At 40.5% G+C, this 20,854-nt stretch overlaps 2 protein-coding genes and 1 non-coding gene across 3 annotated transcripts in view; 1 reads left to right on the top strand and 2 right to left on the bottom strand.

The window, feature by feature from the left end:
* Window positions 1-235: 235 nt before the first annotated feature.
* Window positions 236-4,152, bottom strand: gatc (glutamyl-tRNA amidotransferase subunit C). Its single transcript, XM_006784246.3, has 5 exons — window positions 3,610-4,152; window positions 2,202-2,252; window positions 1,571-1,740; window positions 654-757; window positions 236-487 (listed from the first exon to the last, which is right to left on the bottom strand). Exons 1-5 carry the CDS (start codon window positions 3,796-3,798, stop codon window positions 426-428), a joined length of 576 nt encoding a protein of 191 aa, XP_006784309.2. The 5' UTR covers window positions 3,799-4,152; the 3' UTR covers window positions 236-425.
* A 26-nt stretch (window positions 4,153-4,178) lies between these two features.
* trnak-uuu (transfer RNA lysine (anticodon UUU)) lies at window positions 4,179-4,251 on the top strand. The gene has a single exon. It is a non-coding gene; the product is annotated as a tRNA-Lys (tRNA).
* A 1,222-nt stretch (window positions 4,252-5,473) lies between these two features.
* Window positions 5,474-20,854, bottom strand: part of sgsm1a (small G protein signaling modulator 1a) — a 45,658-nt gene continuing 30,277 nt past the window's right edge. Inside the window, exons 7-25 of the mRNA XM_006784245.2 lie at window positions 20,352-20,497; window positions 18,586-18,723; window positions 18,119-18,243; window positions 17,174-17,241; window positions 16,927-17,090; window positions 16,398-16,533; window positions 15,565-15,694; window positions 15,025-15,089; window positions 14,317-14,462; window positions 13,758-13,886; window positions 13,490-13,672; window positions 13,217-13,282; window positions 11,931-12,992; window positions 11,713-11,837; window positions 9,948-10,030; window positions 9,700-9,809; window positions 9,493-9,589; window positions 8,977-9,144; window positions 5,474-7,000 (exon numbers count right to left, since the gene is read on the bottom strand). Coding sequence (XP_006784308.2) covers window positions 6,912-7,000; window positions 8,977-9,144; window positions 9,493-9,589; window positions 9,700-9,809; window positions 9,948-10,030; window positions 11,713-11,837; window positions 11,931-12,992; window positions 13,217-13,282; window positions 13,490-13,672; window positions 13,758-13,886; window positions 14,317-14,462; window positions 15,025-15,089; window positions 15,565-15,694; window positions 16,398-16,533; window positions 16,927-17,090; window positions 17,174-17,241; window positions 18,119-18,243; window positions 18,586-18,723; window positions 20,352-20,497 — 3,230 coding nt within the window. The 3' untranslated portion in view covers window positions 5,474-6,911. The remainder of the gene's footprint in view (window positions 7,001-8,976; window positions 9,145-9,492; window positions 9,590-9,699; window positions 9,810-9,947; window positions 10,031-11,712; window positions 11,838-11,930; window positions 12,993-13,216; window positions 13,283-13,489; window positions 13,673-13,757; window positions 13,887-14,316; window positions 14,463-15,024; window positions 15,090-15,564; window positions 15,695-16,397; window positions 16,534-16,926; window positions 17,091-17,173; window positions 17,242-18,118; window positions 18,244-18,585; window positions 18,724-20,351; window positions 20,498-20,854) is intronic.

The raw sequence follows: 20,854 nt of genomic DNA, 5'->3' as shown, positions 1-20,854 counted from the left end.
CCAGTAAATGTACTGGAATTAAGATTTAATTACACAAAAAACAAAAATATTCAACTACAAGAATCTCAAACTGTACTTAAGCACAGTTAATTTTATTCACTGCAGATCAAAATAATGTACCTTTGACCTCAGTGTCCTCATAGAGGCTGTAAATAAACCGTCCACTCACTATTTCCATAAAACGATACTGAAACTAAACAAAACATGGGCGGCAAATGAAAGTGAGAAACACAACTTGTACAAGTTTTTTTTATTTTCCTGTTGCAGAAAAAATGTGAAAACACACACATCACACCGTGTTTATGACTGCAGATATGAAGTCAAGCTGGCCTCAACCGGCAGATCAGACACATACAGCAGCTCTTAAACGGCACTTTCAGTCTTCAAAAAACGTGATAAATATCAAGGCTATAGATTTATACACATCAAAACTCTGAGTTTTTCAGCATGGCAGTCCTCTCCTCCCTCTTAGGTAGAGGAATATTTCCTGTGGTAAGAAAACAAGCAATAGTTAAGGATCCTGCAGGTACACAATGAATAAGATATTAAACATATTGGGTAATTTTATTAATTTCTCTGCTCATTAATCCAGTCATACCATTTTTAAATCAACACTAATTTACAGAACCACAAGAAATTTTGGTTTTTATTACCTGGTGGTGCCACAAAATATTCTTCAACTGTGCTTTTTGAGAGCTGAAGCAGTTTTTCAGCACAGTCACCCTCCATCACAGCATCCTCCCTCAGGTACAAAACCCTGATTGTGCAGGGATAAAACACAATGAGACGACAAAAATGTGCTTCATTCAATTTTAACTGCATTTTCCCATCTCAACTAAGGCTTGGACATAAGAAAAAACAGCAACTACATTTACATTTATCTTGATATTCACATTAATACAGAATATAATACCATGTATGAACACCTCAATCATAAACACCAGGCACAGATTCAAATATCATTTGGTTTCAGTGTAATGGTGTAAACGTAAACCCCTCTCCCCCCAAAAAACAATTGAAAAAGAAGCTGAATTCTTTTCATCTGTGCATTCCCCACTGCTCTGCATTCCTTCTCTACAGTCATGTCCTAAACGTGTGGGGATATACGCTTCTGCACTTTCCAAAAAGCATCAAAATGACATCAATTACTGCAGTGAAATGTCAATGCATACCACATATGGACAAAAGTACTGTGCTACCTACACTTCATGCTTCTTTGCAATTATAAACCAATGCCATAAAGCTCCTGGATCACAGTTTTTGTGCTGATGTTAATGCCAGAGCAGGTTTGGAGCACTGCAGTTACAGCCTCATTTTACTTTTAACTCTCCATACCATTCGCAGTGGGTTGTGGAATAGATTGACTGAGATGTAAGACTGAGCAAGACCAATGCATCAAACTGTCACTGATTAGGTCCATCTGCTCATGGAAACACTATAACATATTGAATCAGATTACATTTGAATATCTTAGCCATAATCTTTAATCTGCATTGAAGCTAATACGTGCAAGTGAACACAGCCATTAATTTCTTGACAGGTGTATACCTGACATCAACCCCAGCCATACCTGTCCTCCAGAACTGAATCCATCGGTTCAACCCCTGTTGTGTCAACGACATGAAGCTGGTCTGCAAACCGTATGGCTTTTTCCAAACAGGCCAGTCCCTGTTTGGTGCGAAAATCCACCAAAGCCAGTCGCTCCAGTTTGTCCACCAGGTCAGCAGGGATATGGGCAGGCTGTTAGATAAATGGTCTATTGCTTAGAAATGTATGGGTGACAGCTTACTTCAGCCATCACTAAAATATGCCCAGTACTCTACATAATCATTGAATAAAGTCCTCAATCATTTATTCTCAGCCAACTTTAATGACCAAGTTTTTTCATCAAGTTATTTTCCTCTTTGAAGAGTTTAGCTGTCTGTCACTGCTACACAGCTTTATCATATCCACGCTAATTTTGTATGACATTGTTTTGATGTCATACAAAACCCTAAACCCTCATGGCAACAAATAACTCACTGAAAAAAAATTGGTGGGATCTGCCCACTATCAACTAAACTGACATTAGCGAGGTGTTCAATGGCCAGTATCCTAAAGATGAATGACTGAAATCTGTCAGCTAAATATCTAACATCTACTGTGAATTTCCAGACATTCAGTCATGACTGTACTGTGCTGTGCTGTGTTAAGGGGATTACCGGAGGAAGCTGGTCCTCTGGTACTGGTTCCCATGTTGCCACCTTTGGTATCTGTAGAAGAGACAACCTGGTAACAAGACTGAGCCACTGATGAATAGAAGATGCTGCTATATTGAATATAGTGAGGGTAGCAAAAACTAAGTACATTTACTCAAATGCTGTAATAAAGTAGTTTCTGAGATAACTGTACTTTATACCCCCACTTTCAGGGGTAAATGTAACATTTTTAATATTTATGTTGACATCTCTAGTTATTAGTTACTTTTAGTATGAAAAGGCAAGGCAGACCCTGTGACCCTCCTCATATGAAGACACTACATTTAGAATTTTCTGTGTGTAAATGAGAGGGAGACAGGTGTACCAGTGAAGCTGCAAGAAGCAGAGGTAGTGAAGGTAGATGTGTTTAAACACCTGGGGTCAACCAAAACAACGGACAGTGCACAAGCAGCAGGTGAAGAAGAGAGTGCAGGCCGGGTGAAGTGGGTGGAGACGAGTGTCAGGGGTAATTTGTGACAGGACAGCAGCAAGAGTGAAAAGGAAGCTGCTGTGATGTATGGTTTGTAGACGTTGGCACTGACAAAAAGTCAGGAGCTCAAGCTGGAGGTAGCAGAGCAGATGACGTTAAGATTATGTTAGGACCAGGATGGGCAGGATTAAAATAATGAGTACAGCTGAGGTTGAGCAGTTTGGAGACCAAGTCAGAGATGCAATGCTGAGTTTGGACATGTACAGAGAAGAGATAGTGGATAAACTGGACACAGGATGTTGAATAAAAAAAAAAGAGGGTAAGACTACAGAGAAGGTTCACAGATACACTGAAAGAGAGCATACAGAGGTTTGGTGTGATAGAGGAGGATGCGAAGGATAAGGTGATGAAATGCCTAAAGGGAGCAGCAGAAAGAAGAAGACAGTTCATTTTGATTAGTGGTGTTTTAAATTTTGTCAAGCAATGTGGACTTTATTGTGTTATACTACAAAATATGCTCATTATCCCTATGTGAGGGGATAAAATACAAACAAACTGTAACTAACAACTGTCTGGTCCAACGGGAATTTAGTTTATAGTTATCAGGTCCAACTAATCCCAAATAGCTAGGAGAAATTAAAATCACATCGCAAAGAAAAGATCTCTGGATCTAAGGAGCTTAAAATACTGTGCAACTTTCAAACTTTGTGACCTCTGACCTCTCATTTTGACTGCGCCACCAAATAGCGGTAGCTTTCCTGCAGACTTCGCACATAAATGTTGAAATGATCAGATATATGGTCAAAAACCACGCTTCAGTTTTAATCGGCATGTCTCAATTAGAGGGACTAACCCAGAGCCCTTCTCTAACACTTCAGCCACGTTTTAATGCTAATGCGTTGCACTTAATCAGGACTTTTACTTGTGACACATGTACTGTACCTTCTGGTTAAGTGGTTGAGAGCTGAGCAGACGCGTTGTATTTGCGCTGTGGCTCTGGGGCCAGCTGATTCTCTTGCTGTTTAGGATTGTTGAGTATCCATCATTGGGTAGCAGGCTAAATAACATCCGAGGGATTTTTACCGACACGCCACGGAATGTACGCGAAGCAGCGAGGCTAAACACGGACATTTTCAACACAGCTAGCTGCCAGTCAGCTATGTCCAAAATGTAGTAGAAAAATTAAGCATTTCCCTTCTAGTCTAGTTTCACTAGGAAGGTAAGCTCCGGGCTAACCTAGCTTCACATGCTATAGCTAGCTAAAGACCTGCTGTAGCTAGCAGGAAGAACGAGAGGAAGCGAGAGTTTGAAATCTGAACGTACTTCCTTGTCGGCACCGCCACACTTATTTTCTTTAGTTTATAAGAAATGAGGGTTTTAAGCCTGTTACACGAATAACACAGCTTAATAGATGCAAGGCTTAAATCATAACAATTTTAAATATGAAAACGAATTAGACCGCAGTATAATTTTGATTTAGCTGGCGACAGCCGTGTAACTTCGCATCGAGCGCCCGGATAGCTCAGTCGGTAGAGCATCAGACTTTTAATCTGAGGGTCCAGGGTTCAAGTCCCTGTTCGGGCGTCAATTTTTGTTTCCAGTTTTCAAACTACTCAAAATACATACCAACCCTGCTGACATAATAGCGGCGTTCTTTATCCTGTAAGGGGGCAAACGCGCTGAGAAGCTCGCTTTAAAAAATGAATGCAATGAAGCTGATTTCCACTAAGGTGTAATTCTTGACTTTAAAATCTGTACAGAGTCTCTTGACAAAATAAGTCACAATTTAATCACCACCACAAATGTCACCCTCAGGGAAAAAAAGAGCTCTTTCATTTGTAAAAACTTTCATGTGAAGTGAAAGTCATTCATTTTTTAAGGGTTTTAGTATCAGGAAGTAATGAAAACTTAATTGAATCTTTAATAAGTTATCTAGGTCACAAGATGACATATTACACACTGATTCATTATTAGCCAATCAAATGCAAATCGGAAAGCGTGAGCACCTCTGTAAAAGAAGAAGCTTTGGCAGTTTGGAGCATTTAAGTGTGTTAACATAATACCAAGCAGCAAATGTTGATCTGGGAAATCAGTTAAATCTGTCTGGGAAGGGTTATAAAGCAGTTTGAACACAGTTTGAAGTCAGTCATTTTATAGTGAGAAAGTTGTTGTCTTTACCAAGAGTCATTGTTCCAGCAAATTCAATGCAACTGTGCAATGTAACAAAAGGACTGAACATCTATCACTTGTTTGGAGGAGTTGAAGAAACCTCCAGAAGTCTTCTGGAACAATTTCCTTTGGACATGTCTGCTTTCATGCCTGGCCATAATGCACAGCACCATGTTTGATGAAAGCCAAAAACACAGCATATCAACACAGCCACCTCAAACCAACTGGAGATGTATATAAATGAAACGAATGCCTCCAAACCTCATAGCTGAAGCAATGTTGTAAAGAAACAAGTGGGCCAAAATGCCTCGATTACTTCATGTTTTTGCTGCAAAAACTGGTTCAAAACCTGTTGAATGACAGAGTGTGTTTAGTTTTTCACACTGCTGCTGCTGCTTTTTGGCTTAGTAAGAAAATTAATTAGATCCTGCTAGGGAGCGGGTGATTTATTTTATTAAGTCCTGATACATAAAACCTATTTAAAGGGTAATTTCTTTTTCACATGATTCCTGAATTTTGATTTGTGTTTTCTTACTAATGAACAGAGCTCTGTTGGTGTTTCTGCCTAATCAGCCCCCTCTACTTTGATTATATTTAGTAAAATGCACATTACAATTATGGAAAAATAATGATTCCATTTTATTTTTTTATTATTAGAACATATACCATTTAATATATTGTATATATGACCTAAGTATAGAATTTGATTGTTTTACAATACACATTTAGAACTAGCCACAAAATAAAAATATCCGATTTACAAACAAAGCAGCATCCAAAAGAAAGAAATGGATGAATGAATAAATAAATAAATACTTTGGCATAAATGTTACAATAAATTAAAACAGGCTTTCTGACAGCATTTAGCATTCACAAAGAAACACCAAGATTAAATGCAGCTCATCCTACCACACCCTTGAAACAACACTTGAAAGTTTTAGGCTTTAAATGATGAGTATACGTCTGTCGAATCTGCCAAAAAACTAAAAAATGCACTTTTAAAAATCTGCCATACGTATAACTTCCATTCTCAGCTCTCTGCTTAAACCATCCTCACACTGAATAATCATATGATCTCTGCTTTTCAGCTAAAATTAACATTTAAAACAGGCACCGGACGATACAGGACAACACAAGGAAAAAAAAATCAAGATGAGTAATCACAATTTACAAAGTTCACACTTGGTTCACTGGATAATGAAAAAAAAAGAAGAAGTTAATCAATCCAAGCTTGTTTCTTTACACGAATCTCCGCTAAGACATCAATCGGTAACATAAATGTCAGATTATGATTTTATAAGATAATTTATTTCCAATAATTCAAACACATTTTCTTCTCCCGGTACACCACAGTTAACATACATAACAAATAAAGACATACTATTTGGCAGACGAGGCAGTTCAAGAACACTGGAAACACTGTTGGCTAAACCAATAACGTGGTGCTAAAAGCTGAATTATCCTGAACACTGTGTGTGAAACGAAACTGGACTGGGTTACACTTTGGGCTCCAAGCCAGTGTCCTGAATCAGTCTGTAAAAATTACTTTTGCTTTAGGGTGTAAAGCATATTAAAAGTCTGCAGACATTCTTTCCTTCGTTAGAATAAGAGGATAACTGTATCTCTTTAATAGCTCTATCTTGTAGACGAAAAATAATCAATATAAACTATTATCACAATGTATTTTTCCCATAAATATAGTCTCTGGTTGAATTCAGTTCTGCTTTTTGGTTTGAAGTGTGCAGCTAAAACCATCTTTATCTGAAAATATTAAGTGCACTCGGACTAAAGTTGACACTTGAGGGATTTCTGAGAAAAAAAGAGAAATATTTGGAAATTAAACAGCTTTACATTTGTTTTCACTTCAACGTACTGACAAATGTTAAGCGTAATATTCTCACACACCTGCCGACAACACAAACAACATCGAATAACGTAGAGGATATAGTCAGTAAGGCTCAAAGCAGCAAAATGATTGTAAAGGCTTCATGTATGTGTGAGAGCGTGCGTTCTTCTCTTGTGCTGCTACAGCCGGTCACACTTTGCTCGGAAGGAAAAGAAGACAAACAGCACAATCACTTGTTCTCTATCAGCATCTGCACCTTGCACACAAGATCTCTGGCCAGGGTCAAAATCTGCTTGATGTTGTGACGCTCTGCCATTTCTGAAAGGCACAAACAAACAACAGCTTGAACATTTTTACCCACGCAAGATTGCACAGATCGTCTCTGTAATTGTCCGTATCCGTGATCCTGTAACTTTTTGAAAACATGCTCAGAAAACTGTTTACACAGACTTTACACTCGCAGTCATCCATAACAGACTCTGCATTTCATGCTCTAATTAAAAGTTTTTGTGGACATGACATTGTAAGTTCATGCTGGCAAGCAAATAATATCTCTGACTCATTTACATAATTGTATTCAGCTGCTCATAATTCAGTCTAAAGCTATTTTTACCTGAAAATTAGCCTCACTCCTCCTTAACCCTGGCTATATATATTTTTTTTAATTAAATTTTCACCTGAAAATATGTCAGTAACACCTACAAAACTACGAGGGCACGATGCCAGCCTTGCTCTCTGTGGAAAAGACAAACCTGTGGGAGCATTTTGAAATACAATATGAATCTTTAGTGAGCCAGAGTAGGAGTTGGAAACTATTTACTGTCAGTAAATAATGTTTTAAACCTCAAGAGGGAGCAATCCAGTCTCAAGATTCATTGTTTTAGCTGCAGAAGTTTATATTGAGCAGTGTTGCTCTGTTGTGGGACTTACTGCCCTTGCATGAATGTACATGGACAGTCTGAGGGCAGTGAAAGCCCAGCAGGCACAGAACAGAGCAGGCATCAAGGACAAAGCACTGATTAAGTCAAACACAATGTGTAAAAGACAATCTCAGGTAGAGGAGTGATGCAACAGTAACTGTAGGCAGTGTGCAACAATCTCAATAACAGTGCCTATATTTGATTTGCCATTTGGATGTGTAAAAGGAGATATCAGCTGTGGCATCAGTTGATGTGTGCTGGCACTGGAATCAGCTGCTGTCACTGGGATTTTGGGCTGAGTGTAAGTTCATCGCCTGCCTGAATGTTCTGCTCCACAGAAATGGAGCAAAAACATGCTACAGCTATTTTAGTCAAAGCAGCACTCTGAGGCTTATTCACTGAATATCACGCTTGGCAAGCCTCGAAAAATGATGCGTGGTTTCAAATACTGCCTGGTCCTGATACAGGGACCTGGAGGGGTGAAAAGGTTGAGTCTCACAAGAAACTCTCCTGTTAAAACATGAGACACGAGACTTCAGCATGAGACAAACAGGTTTTTGAAAACTGGATGGGAGTTTTCAAAAATCTAATCTATTGTATGAGTCAGGCTGTTAAAATGGTGATCTCTATAATGTAGCTGCTTCTTCAGTGTCTTTAAGATACAGAGCTAAAATTAATCTGCTGTAGTATACAGGCTGAATAGTAATACAACAACAAATAGATTAACTTTAATAAGTAAAATATCAAACATAAGGCTAGAGGGCCAGAATTGGCCCAGCAAAGACTTAAATTTGGTCGACTGGACGGTTCTGGAAAATGTGAAGGAAGGCATAAATTTTCTACTCCTTGATTTTTATGAAATGCATGGTATGGCTATGGTACCAATGTGAAAATCCTACAATGCTTCGAGTTATTGAGTTCAGAGAGTTGGATGTCCAGACTGCAATGACTGCGTGCCCGACGGGCTGATGACAATAAAAACTTTATATTTCATAATTATAGGACAGGCTGGGAAATAAGCTACTGGAGGCTTTTCTGTAATGTTACACATTTATCATGTAGAAACACTAAATGTTGAAATTGGAGTTCTTTTTCATATATTAAGACATCTCAGGGATTAAATGTTTAATTTAATGTCTTTACACTGGCAGAAATTGAAGTTTCCCTGTCTGGAGGATAAGAAAAATAATCTATCTGCAGTATTAGAACAAGGCAAAACAGAGTAATGTAATTAGAGTAGCATAATGTTAATATAAAACCTCATTAAACCAGATAGTTACTAGATTAATGGTGGTTTTGAAACTCTTCTTGTTTTATTGTGCCAAATAGTCTTGCACAGCAATGTATATGTGAACTTCAGCTTCAAGGCTTTACCGTTGAAGAACTTAATGATGTCAGTGAAGTCCATGTTATTCTCCAGGATGATGTCCCTGTACACCTCCACCAGCGCCAGTGCAATGAAGAGGACAAAGTGACTGGAAGAGACATGCTTTGCTGCCCAGATGGTTTCCCAGACTGCAAACACGTCATCATAGACCAGCTCTGCAAGACAAAGCGCCCAAACAAAAGCTGAACTGCAGCGGCGTTCGGAGGTTTGGGTGGGAGGTGAGTTCGTGGAGCTTTCAGTGGATAGAGGAGACGATGCAGATACAGCAAATACGATAATAGAAAGTACAGCTAAACTATGGCAAACCCTCATTCTAAAGTACTGTGAATCGTAAATCCATTGCATGAATGATCGTTAAATGATCATTCATGCAAAATCTCCTCCAGCTGAATCTGCTGCTAACAAGCTGGCAGATTGTTTGGTATTTTATCCACAAGCAAGGCTTAAAGAGAGGAATCTTCTCTAATTAGTGCAAACTGTGTCAGGCTATGCTGTCACTTTACCTCGCTTGAAGTCTAGGAGAAACCAGCGGTAGCAGAAATAGAAGTGGGTGTAGTCTCCATTCTGGTGCATTAGCTCAAACAGCTCACAATCCAGGATCTATACCGAGAGACGGTCAAAGTAAATTAAATAATTATAAATAAAATTAAGACAGCAATTGTGTGAGAAAAAAGTGAAGAAGAAATGGGGGTTTGTAGATGCTGTGTGACCTGGATTAGTGAGCGCATGTTTGCAAAGTGAGTGTCCATAGCTCCTCCGTGTGGAAAGTTTTGATTCATTCTCTTCATGAGTTCAGTGAAACAGCTGAAAGCCATGGCCTCTGACAGGACAGAGAGAGGAAGCGGGAGTGAAAAATCGAGTGGGCAAACTCTTCTCTGCTGTTACATCAAATACTGTAAAAATACACCAAGTGTCAAAGAGGAGGGAAAATAAATAGTGAGTCAGTGTGTTGACTCACCATCATCCAGAATGACTAGAAGTGGAGCCAGCAGGTCGCACATTCCCTGCACGTAACCGATGTCAAGGTGCCTCCAGATATAGCTGTGAATATACAACCAAGAGAAGTGAACTTGACTTGGCTGCTTTTCTCTCTGAGCTACACTAATGTCAACAGCTGTTTCCACACTCAAGTTGTAACATATAATATTAACTGTTTTTAGGACAACTACAGTACTCTGCAAAAATCTTGATCTGCATTCCATTTCTTCATATATTTTTCTCGGAAATTGGGGAATAGGTGGAGATTTATCGAAATGTGGAAATACAGTATATACAGCACAGCCTGAACTCTCTTAGGCAACCTGTTTTGTAATTTTTTAAGTAGCCTTCAGGAATAGTTCTCCAGGCTTCTTAAAAGACATTCAAGCTCTTCTTTGGATGTTTGCTGCCTTTTATTCTGTTTTCAACATGATACCAATGATTCAGTAATGTTAGGTCTGGGCTCTGATAGTAGCCCGCTGTGTGTTTTTCTATCTAGGTATGCTTTTACTGCATCGGCAGTATGCTTCGGATCACTGTCATGATGAAAAATGAAGCCACTGCAAATCAAATACTTTCCAGTTGGTATTTTTGGTGAATTATAAACTGATGGTACTTTTCTGTGTTCATGATTCCATCAGTTTTTCACAATTTCATAATTCCAGCACCACTGGCCGAACTATGAAAAGCCCTTCTACCTTTTTTTACAGAAGGCTGTAGACACTCACTGTTCTACCTCTCTCCCGACCTCCTCTGCATATACTGACGACAATTTGAACCAATAATTTCAAATTTCAATCTCTCCATCAGACCTGTTGCCACTGGTTTTCAGTCCAGTGAATGATTCTTAGGTCAGTGTGAAATATCTTAACAAACCAAAAAAATAGAACTCAAGAAAAAAAAAGTTCGGGCTTCTTTGGAGCAAAATATAAAGAAATGATATGTGACTCAAGACTTTCGCACAGTACTGTATGTTTTTCCTCCAAAACGTGTTTGTAATTAGGGCTGCTAAAACTGTAAATATATATGTTTTGTATAAGAAGGGCTTAGAAAGGTGTAGATGAGTGGCTCATCATGAGTGAAGGCATAAAGAAAATAAAGATGCAATCTGCTGTTTAAGAAAATGTCTTTTTTGTGTGTTTTCTTATTTTCAACTAGTTACAAGAAAGAAAAAAAAAGTTAGGCATGTACAATAGAAGCAGACATAAAAACTAGAAAATGCAACTGGAGGGAGAAAGAATGTGTAGCCTGTTAGCTCAACTGGCTATAAAAACATTTCAGATCAAAGTCATTTCTGCTGCACTGTTGGATTTTCTTTCCTTGCGTAACATCTTAGTGTTGTGATCACTTGTATTCCTGGCTTTGTAGTGTTATTGTGTCGGAAAATTGACAAAGGAAGCTCTCAATTGAATCTGAGTGAGTCATTCAGCTCTTGAAAAAAAGAATTGCCTGCCGCTTCGTCTTATTGGTGTTTGTCTTTTCACGGTGTTTAAATATGATCACAGTTATATATGACGTTTGTAGAGCATTTATGTGGTTTATTTAAGCCTAAACAGAGACAAATCCTCCACTCTTCTTCTATATCTTTTTCACCGTAAGAGCTCTCTTCAGGAGTAAAAGGCTTAACAAATGACATCACTTTTTTCAAGATTTTGTCAAATCTTAACAGCCAATAATGACGAGAAACTCACGTTTCCTTTCCATTTTCCTTTTATTAACCTTGAGTGTTGCTCTCAGTGTTTTACCTGCACATGATGTTGCGTAGTTTCTCCAGGTTGGCAGGAGTAAAGTACCAGTAGTTTCTATCACAGCGCTGGACGTCCTTTTCAATGCGGTGCAGATTCAGTGTATACAGGTCCAAAAGTTCTTGCTGAAATAGATGAAATGATACTTATGTTTAAAACATAGTTACAGTCATTTGAGTTTATTTAATGTAAATTAATTTCATATGATATTGTCATACAGAGAAAGGACTCCCAGTTGACACTTGAGAGGTTACTTGGTTCTTTGTGTTTTCAGATGCAGCCAGAGAGTCAAAGGGAGGGTAAAGGCTCTCCATCTCCGGCTCCGACAGGTTGGACTCTGTGCCCTCTGGACTGAGCTTTCTTTGTTCCTCCTTCTGCCTGAGCTCTACGTGAGGGGGCGAGTTCTCAGAGGAAGACGAGGTTTCACAATGTCCTTTCCTGCTCCAAGGCACCATGGAAACTTTGGCTTTGGGGATCTCCTCCATTTCTATGGCTGAGGGAGACTCATCTGACTCAGTCATGATGTGAGGCTCATCTTTCTGAGTGGCACTGTAGGCTTCTCTTGCTTTCACCACTCTGGTGTCTGCTGAGAGAGTGAGATTTTCCATTTCAGGAGCTCCGGGACCTTTGAATATTTTCTCTTTCCCTCCTGTTACTAAAACCTCTTTACTCGTCTTTGATTCGTCCACTTCCTCCATCTTTTCCACATTCGCTTCTTCGGGTTTCAATGCTTTTGCCGCTTCTAGTGTCTCTAAAGATTGGTTACCTTTAATGTTCCTATCGAGGCTTTTATCTTCAAGCTTTGTCCCCGCTGCTTTAACAGCTTGTGACTCCTCGATATTATCTTTCATTTCACGCTTTAAACTCGTATTTTTCGTGTCTATTTTATCACCTGTTTCTGCAGCATGTTTTGAAGTTTTGGTCACATCGGAGGCTTTCTCTTTCTCCACCCTTTTGTCCTTCACTTCACCTTCCACCTGGCCGTCCTTTTCCAATGACTGACCTTCGCTCTCTCCTCCTGCAGGCTTGACAGAGCTCTGTGACGCCTGAGGGACAGCTGCAGGTCTCGGGGTTGTATCTTGTGCAGCGCTGTCCTCTGTGCTGAAGGAGCCGTCCGACAGGCCAGAGGTGATGGAGAAGTTGCGAGAGGAAGGATGTCCAGAGTCAGGAGAGCTCGTCCCGTTCTGCAGAGCTCCATTGGGCAGCTTAGGCACCTGTTTGGTTTCTCCATTCTTGGGCTCCATCTCAATCTGGTCCACCTCCTCTACAGACTCAAACACCTGAAAGAACAAGCCAAAGGGAAGCAGGCTACTCCAAGGGAAGGGTTGGGAGGATGTAAAGAACTAGCAGGAGAGAAGGTAGCAGTGAGGAGTTTTGGTTCAAAATGCTGAGATCAAACGGACAGAGCGACAGAAATGGATGATGGAAATGCAACATTATCTTCACCATCTTTAAAAGACCAAAAGACTAATTTGACATCCAAATATTGCTGAGTTTGTGATACCTGTGTGCTGCTGCTGGAATCACTCTGCAGGCGAGCCAAACTCTGCCTGTCTGAGCTCTGGGAGGACTGTGATCGGCATGTGTGGGAAAAAGAGTATAAAAAAGAACAATTCAAGCTCCAAAAGTGTAAAACTGGCATTAATGTTTAATTCTCCATCTTCTCTGTCATTGTACCTGGGTGAATTACTAATTTTGGTCACAACATACACTGGTCTACACTGAAGGTTACTGTGTTTTTCCTTTGAGTCTGCATGTGTACGCGTTGCTGTTTTACCTCATTGCTCACAGTTGAATCGTGATGCTTCATCTTCTGACTGTAACTGTCCATGCTTGCACCTGAGGAGCACTTCGCCAAAGCCGCAGCGTGCTGCTCCTTCTCTCGCTGGCGGACAATCTCCTCACAGCTGAGCCACTCCTCCATGGTCTGCTGGTAGCACACTCTGACCTGATCATCCACCTGCATGAAAAAGTAAAGGATGAAGGATAAGCGTTTAGGTGGAAAAGGCTTCTGGTTCAAAACCATAAGCATAGAAACTACAAACCTCCTTTCTCTCAGCCTCTGACATACCAAACTGGTAATGACCCAGCAGGAAAGGCCACACCTCTTTCCTCAGTGATGGGTCCACCCCACCGAAGTACACCAGGCGCAGCAGCTCCTGCTCCTTGTAGGCCTAAAGAAACAAGACAGGCAGTTGATTAACTGCATATATAAATAGTTCATCACTGCTTCAAAACAACAGAGGCCACAGGCTGCTGGTGCTGAAATAGTTACTTCAGTGTCAACTGGTTTATTAAGAACAATCCAGTTTGCAGTGCTTGGCTAATAAACTATTCTTTTATTTTTAATTCAGACTCTCTTTGACTCCAGCAAATATAACAATGTTAAAAATAACCTGAAGACAAGAAGTTTGAGATTTATAGAGCCATTAGTCGCCTGTCATGCACACTGTCGAGAGACTAATAGTGTGAACCACTTTTTAGGAGAGGATTGATATTAATATGAAGACTGACTGAGTGATGGGGGATGCTGCTTGTGTGTGTGAACAGAAAAAAGGTAATATTAAGTTTGTGTTGCAGTAAAGGGATGTCAGAGGTGCTTACTGTGCAGTCTTTGAGGAAAGTCTGCCAAACGTCTGCGGTGAGGCCTCCGGAGGCGGCACAGGGCACGTCGGGCGCCACAATGGTGTGATTTACGAGAGCTGAGAGGTGCGTACGCACTGTAGAAAGGTGACGGCAGTATGCCAGCCCTGGTTGACAATGCAGTTTGTTATTGAAGTAGCTATAGCACGGCATAAAATACATTTTCAAATTAAATGTGAAGGGATTTTTCAGGGTATACACTACGGCTCAGTCACACTAGAGTAAAAATAGGACGGCAACCTCGCTGTGATGAGGAACAATCAGTGGTTGACCGGTGAACGCATTTAATTTCTTTGCTGTTAGTGACCGGCTGCAAAGACTTGCGGCGATGCCCAGAGGTTGAGCTTGCAGCTTTTAATTGCAAAGTGATTGCACAGGTCACTGCGTAGGAGGCAAGCTGTGTCCTAACAATCGTAGTCTGATTCAGTGAGTAGTTTTCTCATATGAATTTGTGATTTCTGCTGATTTATGAGTGAAGGTCATTACGCACCGAGTGTGATGCAAAAAAGCGACATGAAATTCAGAATTGTAAGATCCAAACCTGTTGTGTAATGTATAGACATACCGAACACAAAATTCGCCCTCAAAAGATGTGAAAAAAATGAAGTCAACATCGTCATGCAACCATCTTTTTCCCTAGTGTGACTGCAGCATTAAGCATTTACATACAGCCATAAAATGCCCTGGAGATGATCTGATACTTCATGTTGTCACATAGCAGCTTCAGAGGAGTCCTGCAGAAAGACACAACCCACATTAGTATGCAGAGAAAACACAGACAGCTATACACTATCATTAGACCAATTATTAAGTGCAGGTAATTCATAGCCTTTCGTATATATGATATCCTCTATCTAATGTAGAGGTCATTACTGTGTCGGGGCTGACCTTTTATAAAATGATAAACTGTTATGCTGCCATATAGAACAAATTAGCCAGCAGCCTGTCTTCTTTCCACAGCTCTCTACCATTTTATCTGCACAGCTTATCACCAATTCTCCCAACACGTTCTCATTTCACTGAGGTAAATGTCACACAATTGTCCTCTGGGTAATTGCTGGGTTCTTGTATCTTGCTTCCATCCCCGGTTTCCTCTGTATTGCAGAGGTTGTCAGGTGCGTCAGGTGAATCACAGCAGCCTTCACGAGCTTCACAGTTCCCCGGTCGTAACACAGCTCTGTCTATCTTGGGGCGTGTTTTATCTCTCACCTCTCATGGTTGCACCCCTTGGGTGTCGCCGCTTCAGAGAAGCTCCCCTGAGAGCAGGAGGAACACGAGGACTTCCTGAGAGTGGGATGCCACATCTTAGCTCCCGGATCCATCAGATCTGGAGGAGTCACTGCAGCACGCACACAAACACGCGCCATCATAATCGCTTTCGAGAACAGTTATATTTGCACTTTGCAATATTTTTGCTGAAACACAATTATGCTGATCACTAGTGACCTGCTTATGCTCGATTCCTGTAAGAGCAAAGAAAAGGCGCACAAACAGAAGCATTTACGATACTATGATAATCGTGAAGAATGAAGCCATCGTGTTTGATTACATTAATATAGGGAGGAAGTTCAATTAAGCAAGCGCCTTTCTCAATTCGGTTGCCATGTTTGATTAGTTGTCCACTGTTCGCCTGATTAAAGGCTATTGTGTCGTGGTGCAGTAAAAGAGGTGTGAAGCATTGTGGCTTTATTGACACGGCACACCAATGAACATTTCCTGAGGCACAGGACAGGGCAGGAGGATATTAGACGCAAGGAATTAAAGCCAGGCAAAGCTGACAGATGGACAGACGAGCCAAAGTGTGACAGTGTTACAGCTGCTTCCTGTGAGTGAGGGGGATTCTTCAGGACAGCTGCAGGACTGCCTGGGTACGACCAGGGTCCCTGTTTTGGTAGGGCACTTTCCAATCGGTTGGAAGGACAGGGATGAAGTCAGATGGGGAGGATGAGTTACAGTCACTGTAACAAACAATCGGCAACATTTTTATCAAAATGCAACAGCAGGGAGAAGCCCCTGGGCCCTGCTTATGTCTGGTGACTCACCAAATTCTGACTGACTGTTTGGAAAGAGGATTCGGAAGACATAGTCCGTGGCCTCGTCCTCCTCCTTATCGGAGACCGAGTCTGAGGATCCAGATCCCCGAGGAACCCTCTTTCGTAGCTTAGGAAACACCTTTCCCTGCAACAAGAAAAATAACTAATGGCAATGACAAATATGCTGAACCGCTAAAGCCCAGAAAAGCCACCCCTGCGAAGATGAACCTGTTTAGTGTCTGTATGATTAAGCCTATTAATAGTGGCTGAACATGCGTGGGTGGTTCTCTTTATTCAGTTCAGTTAAAGAAACATTAACAAAGCCATTCAAGGTCTAAGCAGACACTAATCCACACTCGTTCACCAGTATCTCTCCACACAATGCTTTAAAGAGGCTGTGCATCCATTTCTTTCAAATCCCAATGTCTTTTCTTTATTGATTTATTGATCAGAGGAGACTGAAGCACACTTTAGCTCTTTTGTGTGGAAGAAAACTAGAATAAATGATGCGTGCTGTGGGAGAGCCCTCCGTGCTGACCTTTCCCCTCTGCAACCAGAGTGGAGGATCAAGCTGGCCGTGGGGAAGGAGGCCATTCTCAAGGCAGGAGAGGAACTGGAGCAAATGACCTCCTTTAGGGAAGCGAAGTGGAGGTCTTTGGATCCCGTCTTGACTGACCAGCACTGCCGTCCCCCCACTGTCCACTACGAGGTAAACAGCAGATGTAACAGATCAACAGTAATAACCTGCAAACCCAGAGTTACAGTAGTGATACAATTTCACCCACCTTGCTGATGACAATGCAAATAAACTATCTCCTCTAGAGGGATTGTCATGGCATAGTCCCAGTAAACGCTGAAAAATATGGAGACAAAATGCTGTGACCCAGACTAGTCTAACCACTGGATACTAGATAACAGCGACACACAAACCCATTGTAAATATTTATGTAAATCAAATATTTTACAGCTGCCAGAAAAAAGTAGTTGGAACAATCAATTCATTTGGAGAGAGAAAACACCTCACGGGTATGACATGATTTACGAGTTCGACAGGTGTCTTTTACAGTGTCTCAGTCAATAAACCATCTGCTGGATGCCGGTGTGTGAATATCAGCCTCATCAGATCAGCACCATTTATTCAGTGAGCCCTTGAGCAGCGCACAAACACACTGCATTATTCAGTAACAGCCGAGTGTTAGACAAACAACACAGCGGAGAAGAAATAATGCGCTGCTTACACGTCTGTGTGGAGGCAATTTACATGCTAAGATCAATCAATCAAATCTTTTTAAAAAATATATAAGTAACAAGTTTTAATACACATAAAGAACAAATAAACATGAAGTCATTGAAAGTTATCCTCTTCACACGAGAAAAGAAACAAAACCAAATGTTGAACATTTCCTGTTTGAAAAGGAGTATTAATCCCTACCCAGCTCATCTTATATATCTGTTCACAATCTAATGCAGATATATGCTATAAATAAATATGCCTGTCTAATACACAGATTCATGTTATTTTAATATATATGTTTTTATAAACAGATCTATAATTATTTAACTACACCTATACAAAATTATTACTTTGTATACTATAGTTGTTACTATAGTTAAAATAATTATAATGACATATTAAAGTATGTGTTACTATAGAAGTTGGTATTATAAAAGTATTTCCAACATTTTACATAATGATTCAGAGTTATTTTTACAGATAGGTAAATTTGCACCTGCGTTCATACTCCAAGTCTCCCACAGAGCCGTTCATGAGCTGATTGGGCGTCCACTTTAGTGTCATGAGTTCAGCAGTCTGGTGGAGAGACAGGTAACCTGGAATAGCCTCCATATCGTCCCTCTGAAAGAGCCACAGGGATTCAACTGAGGTTATGTTTGTAGGTAATAATAAATAAATGTAATAAATAATGCAAATTTTATCCACCGTTTACCCTGATAACACATAAAAGCAAAGCATTTATTAGTTTTATGTGTAAAAGACAAAAAAAAAAGAAGGAAGTGAAGATGTGTGCATTCACATTATATCACAGTGATGTGAGAAAAAATCTGCTAGAGTGCTTTGATGACAACATAATATGTAGAGCAGCTTTTATCCAGGACGTCAATGTGACAGGATATACGTCAGGTTTTAAAGATTTTATCTCACAGCTATATAAATGCTGAAGTGGACCGAGACGGTTACCGGTTGTACGAGCACGTTGTTCTTGCCAAACAGTAGTGTCGCCCTGTTGTTCTGATGCAGCGACTCCACATATTCACGAGCTGATGGCGAGGGGGAGGGGCGCTCATCCATGCTGCTGCTGGAGTGCCGCTTCTGGATCTAGACACACACACACACACACAAAATATATAAAATCAGATCAAAAACTCATGACTTACATTTATTCATTCATGTGCACCAATGCAGTTTCAATCTTTCCCGATGTCAAAAACCAGTCTGATTTTGCTTGGAGCACACAAACGCATCCGTAAGCACCGCGGCGTACAGGACAGGCCAAGTTGACCTGGTTCGCTCTTAACTTGGCAACTAAATAAATGTGATTGTCTGCAATACACTCTGTTCTTTCTCCTGGGACACACTGAGCTCCACTCATTGCAGCAATCTTAGCGAGGCCTCCAGACAGATAAACAGCATCTCAGAAGGGAATGTAACTGATAGTCTGCCGAAGCTAATATCAGCTCATATCTCAGCATAAATGGACACTATACATGTGCAGAGAAAAAACAAAAGAAGCCTGAAACTAACTCTGCTTTCACATCTGCTGAAAAATACAGCTTTTATTGTTTTGGATATGTTTACTTTAGAAATTTGCAGCAGAAAATGTGGTTTGACAGGAACAAATGATCATGAAATCTAAGTAAAACTTACATTTATGTTCTTTGGGAGCTGTAAAAGAAATACACAAGTGCAGACGCTTATAGATGGAGTGGAAATGGAAAGAGTTAATGAAAATACGTTCCTTGGATTGACAATAGAGGATAAAAACACCTGGAAATCTCATACATGACATATACGTAACAAAGGCTCAAGAAGCATTTCAGTACTGAGTGAACTGGACCACAAACCACTCCATGTTCTCTACTCTCCACTGGTTTTAGCATGTTTGAATTACTGTGCAGAGGTCTGGAGCTATACTTATCAATACTGCAAAAAAAAAAAAAAGGCCATACAGATAATCCATAATACTGATTATAGAGATCATTTAAACCCACTATTCCCAAAATCAAATAAATTTATGAATTTCACTGATCTGAGTCATCGCAATAAACAGCCTAACTCCCTGACAATATTTTGTCTGGTTCCTTTAGCTCACCTGCCTCCATCTCCCCCTATCCCTAACATCCTCCTCTGTCAGATGATCCCTCTGTATGTCCTCCTTCACTCCATCCATAAATCTTCTGTTTTCCTCCTGCCTGGAAGCTTGATATTGAACTTCTGTTTGTCCACCATTCCTCCTCTGCACATGTAAACACCATCTCAGCCTTGCTCACCTCTGATGTCCTCATGACCAGGATGGATCTCAACATCTTCAGCTCTACCACCTACAGCTCAGCCTCCTGACTTTGTCAGTGCTATCGTCTGTAAACCATACTTTTGTCACAAATCACTCCTGACACTCGTCTCCATCCACTCCACCTCTGTCCACTGTCTTCTTCACCTGTCTGGTCCATTGTCAGTTGCTTTGGATGGTTGACCCAGGATATTTAAACTATCCACCTTCACTGTTACACCTCTCACTGTCTCGCTCTCACTCACACACGCCTCTACTGACATTCATTGTTCTTCTCGCCAGAGCATACCTCCACCTTTCCAAGCTCTCTTCCACCTGAACCCTACTCTCACCATGGATCACAATGTCATCTGTAAACATCATAGTCCACAGAGACTCAAGCCTAACCTCATCTATCAGCCTGTCCATTTTCAAAATAAAGCGCTATAACACTTACACACAGCGCGGGCCTCTTAGTAGGAGAATCCTGCCTGCAGAGGCCACCGTGGATACGATGTCGTTGTACCAACTCGTCAGCAGACGGGTCTGTCCAGAAGTGGTCAGCTGTCTTCATCTTTGTGTATTCCAATGCACAAGGTCCAACTGTTGAACAGTTTTGTTAAGCAACAATCTCTATGAAAATCAAGCATTAAACACGTTGTGTAATAAATAAAAGACAGAAGAGTGACTTTATGCATGTCCAATCATCCAGGTAAGGAAATCCCAGAAAGCTGATCCTGTTGATACAATTAACAGCCTCAAGTTGCTGGGAAAGACTGAACTGAATTTATTAATCTATTTATTAATCTATCACTGGAAAGTATGAAGGTCCTTGCAATCCCTCAATGCAAGCCGGCTTGTCTAGAGTGTGTATATTGTCTAGGACCTGTCAAGCAGAAATCAACTGAAAAAAAGTAATAAAACAAAAATAAAATGGCAGAAACATTTTTTTTGCTGCTG

The sequence above is a fragment of the Neolamprologus brichardi genome, chromosome 12 (genome assembly GCF_056152115.1).
Source record: "Neolamprologus brichardi isolate AB-2024 chromosome 12, ASM5615211v1, whole genome shotgun sequence".
Lineage (NCBI taxonomy): Eukaryota > Metazoa > Chordata > Actinopteri > Cichliformes > Cichlidae > Neolamprologus > Neolamprologus brichardi.
Note: the sequence above shows the minus strand (reverse complement) of the source record. Positions and strands in the feature narration are given on the sequence as shown.

Excerpts from the sequence above, each read along its gene's own strand:
- gatc (XM_006784246.3), bottom strand. The coding sequence starts at position 3,798 with ATGTCCGTGTTTAGCCTCGCTGCTTCGCGTACATTCCGTGGCGTGTCG. Across the intron at positions 758-1,570 it reads GATTCAGTTCTGGAGGACAG|GGTTTTGTACCTGAGGGAGG; the intron begins GTATGGCTGGGG and ends CTGCACAATCAG. Across the intron at positions 488-653 it reads ATATTTTGTGGCACCACCAG|GAAATATTCCTCTACCTAAG; the intron begins GTAATAAAAACC and ends TTCTTACCACAG.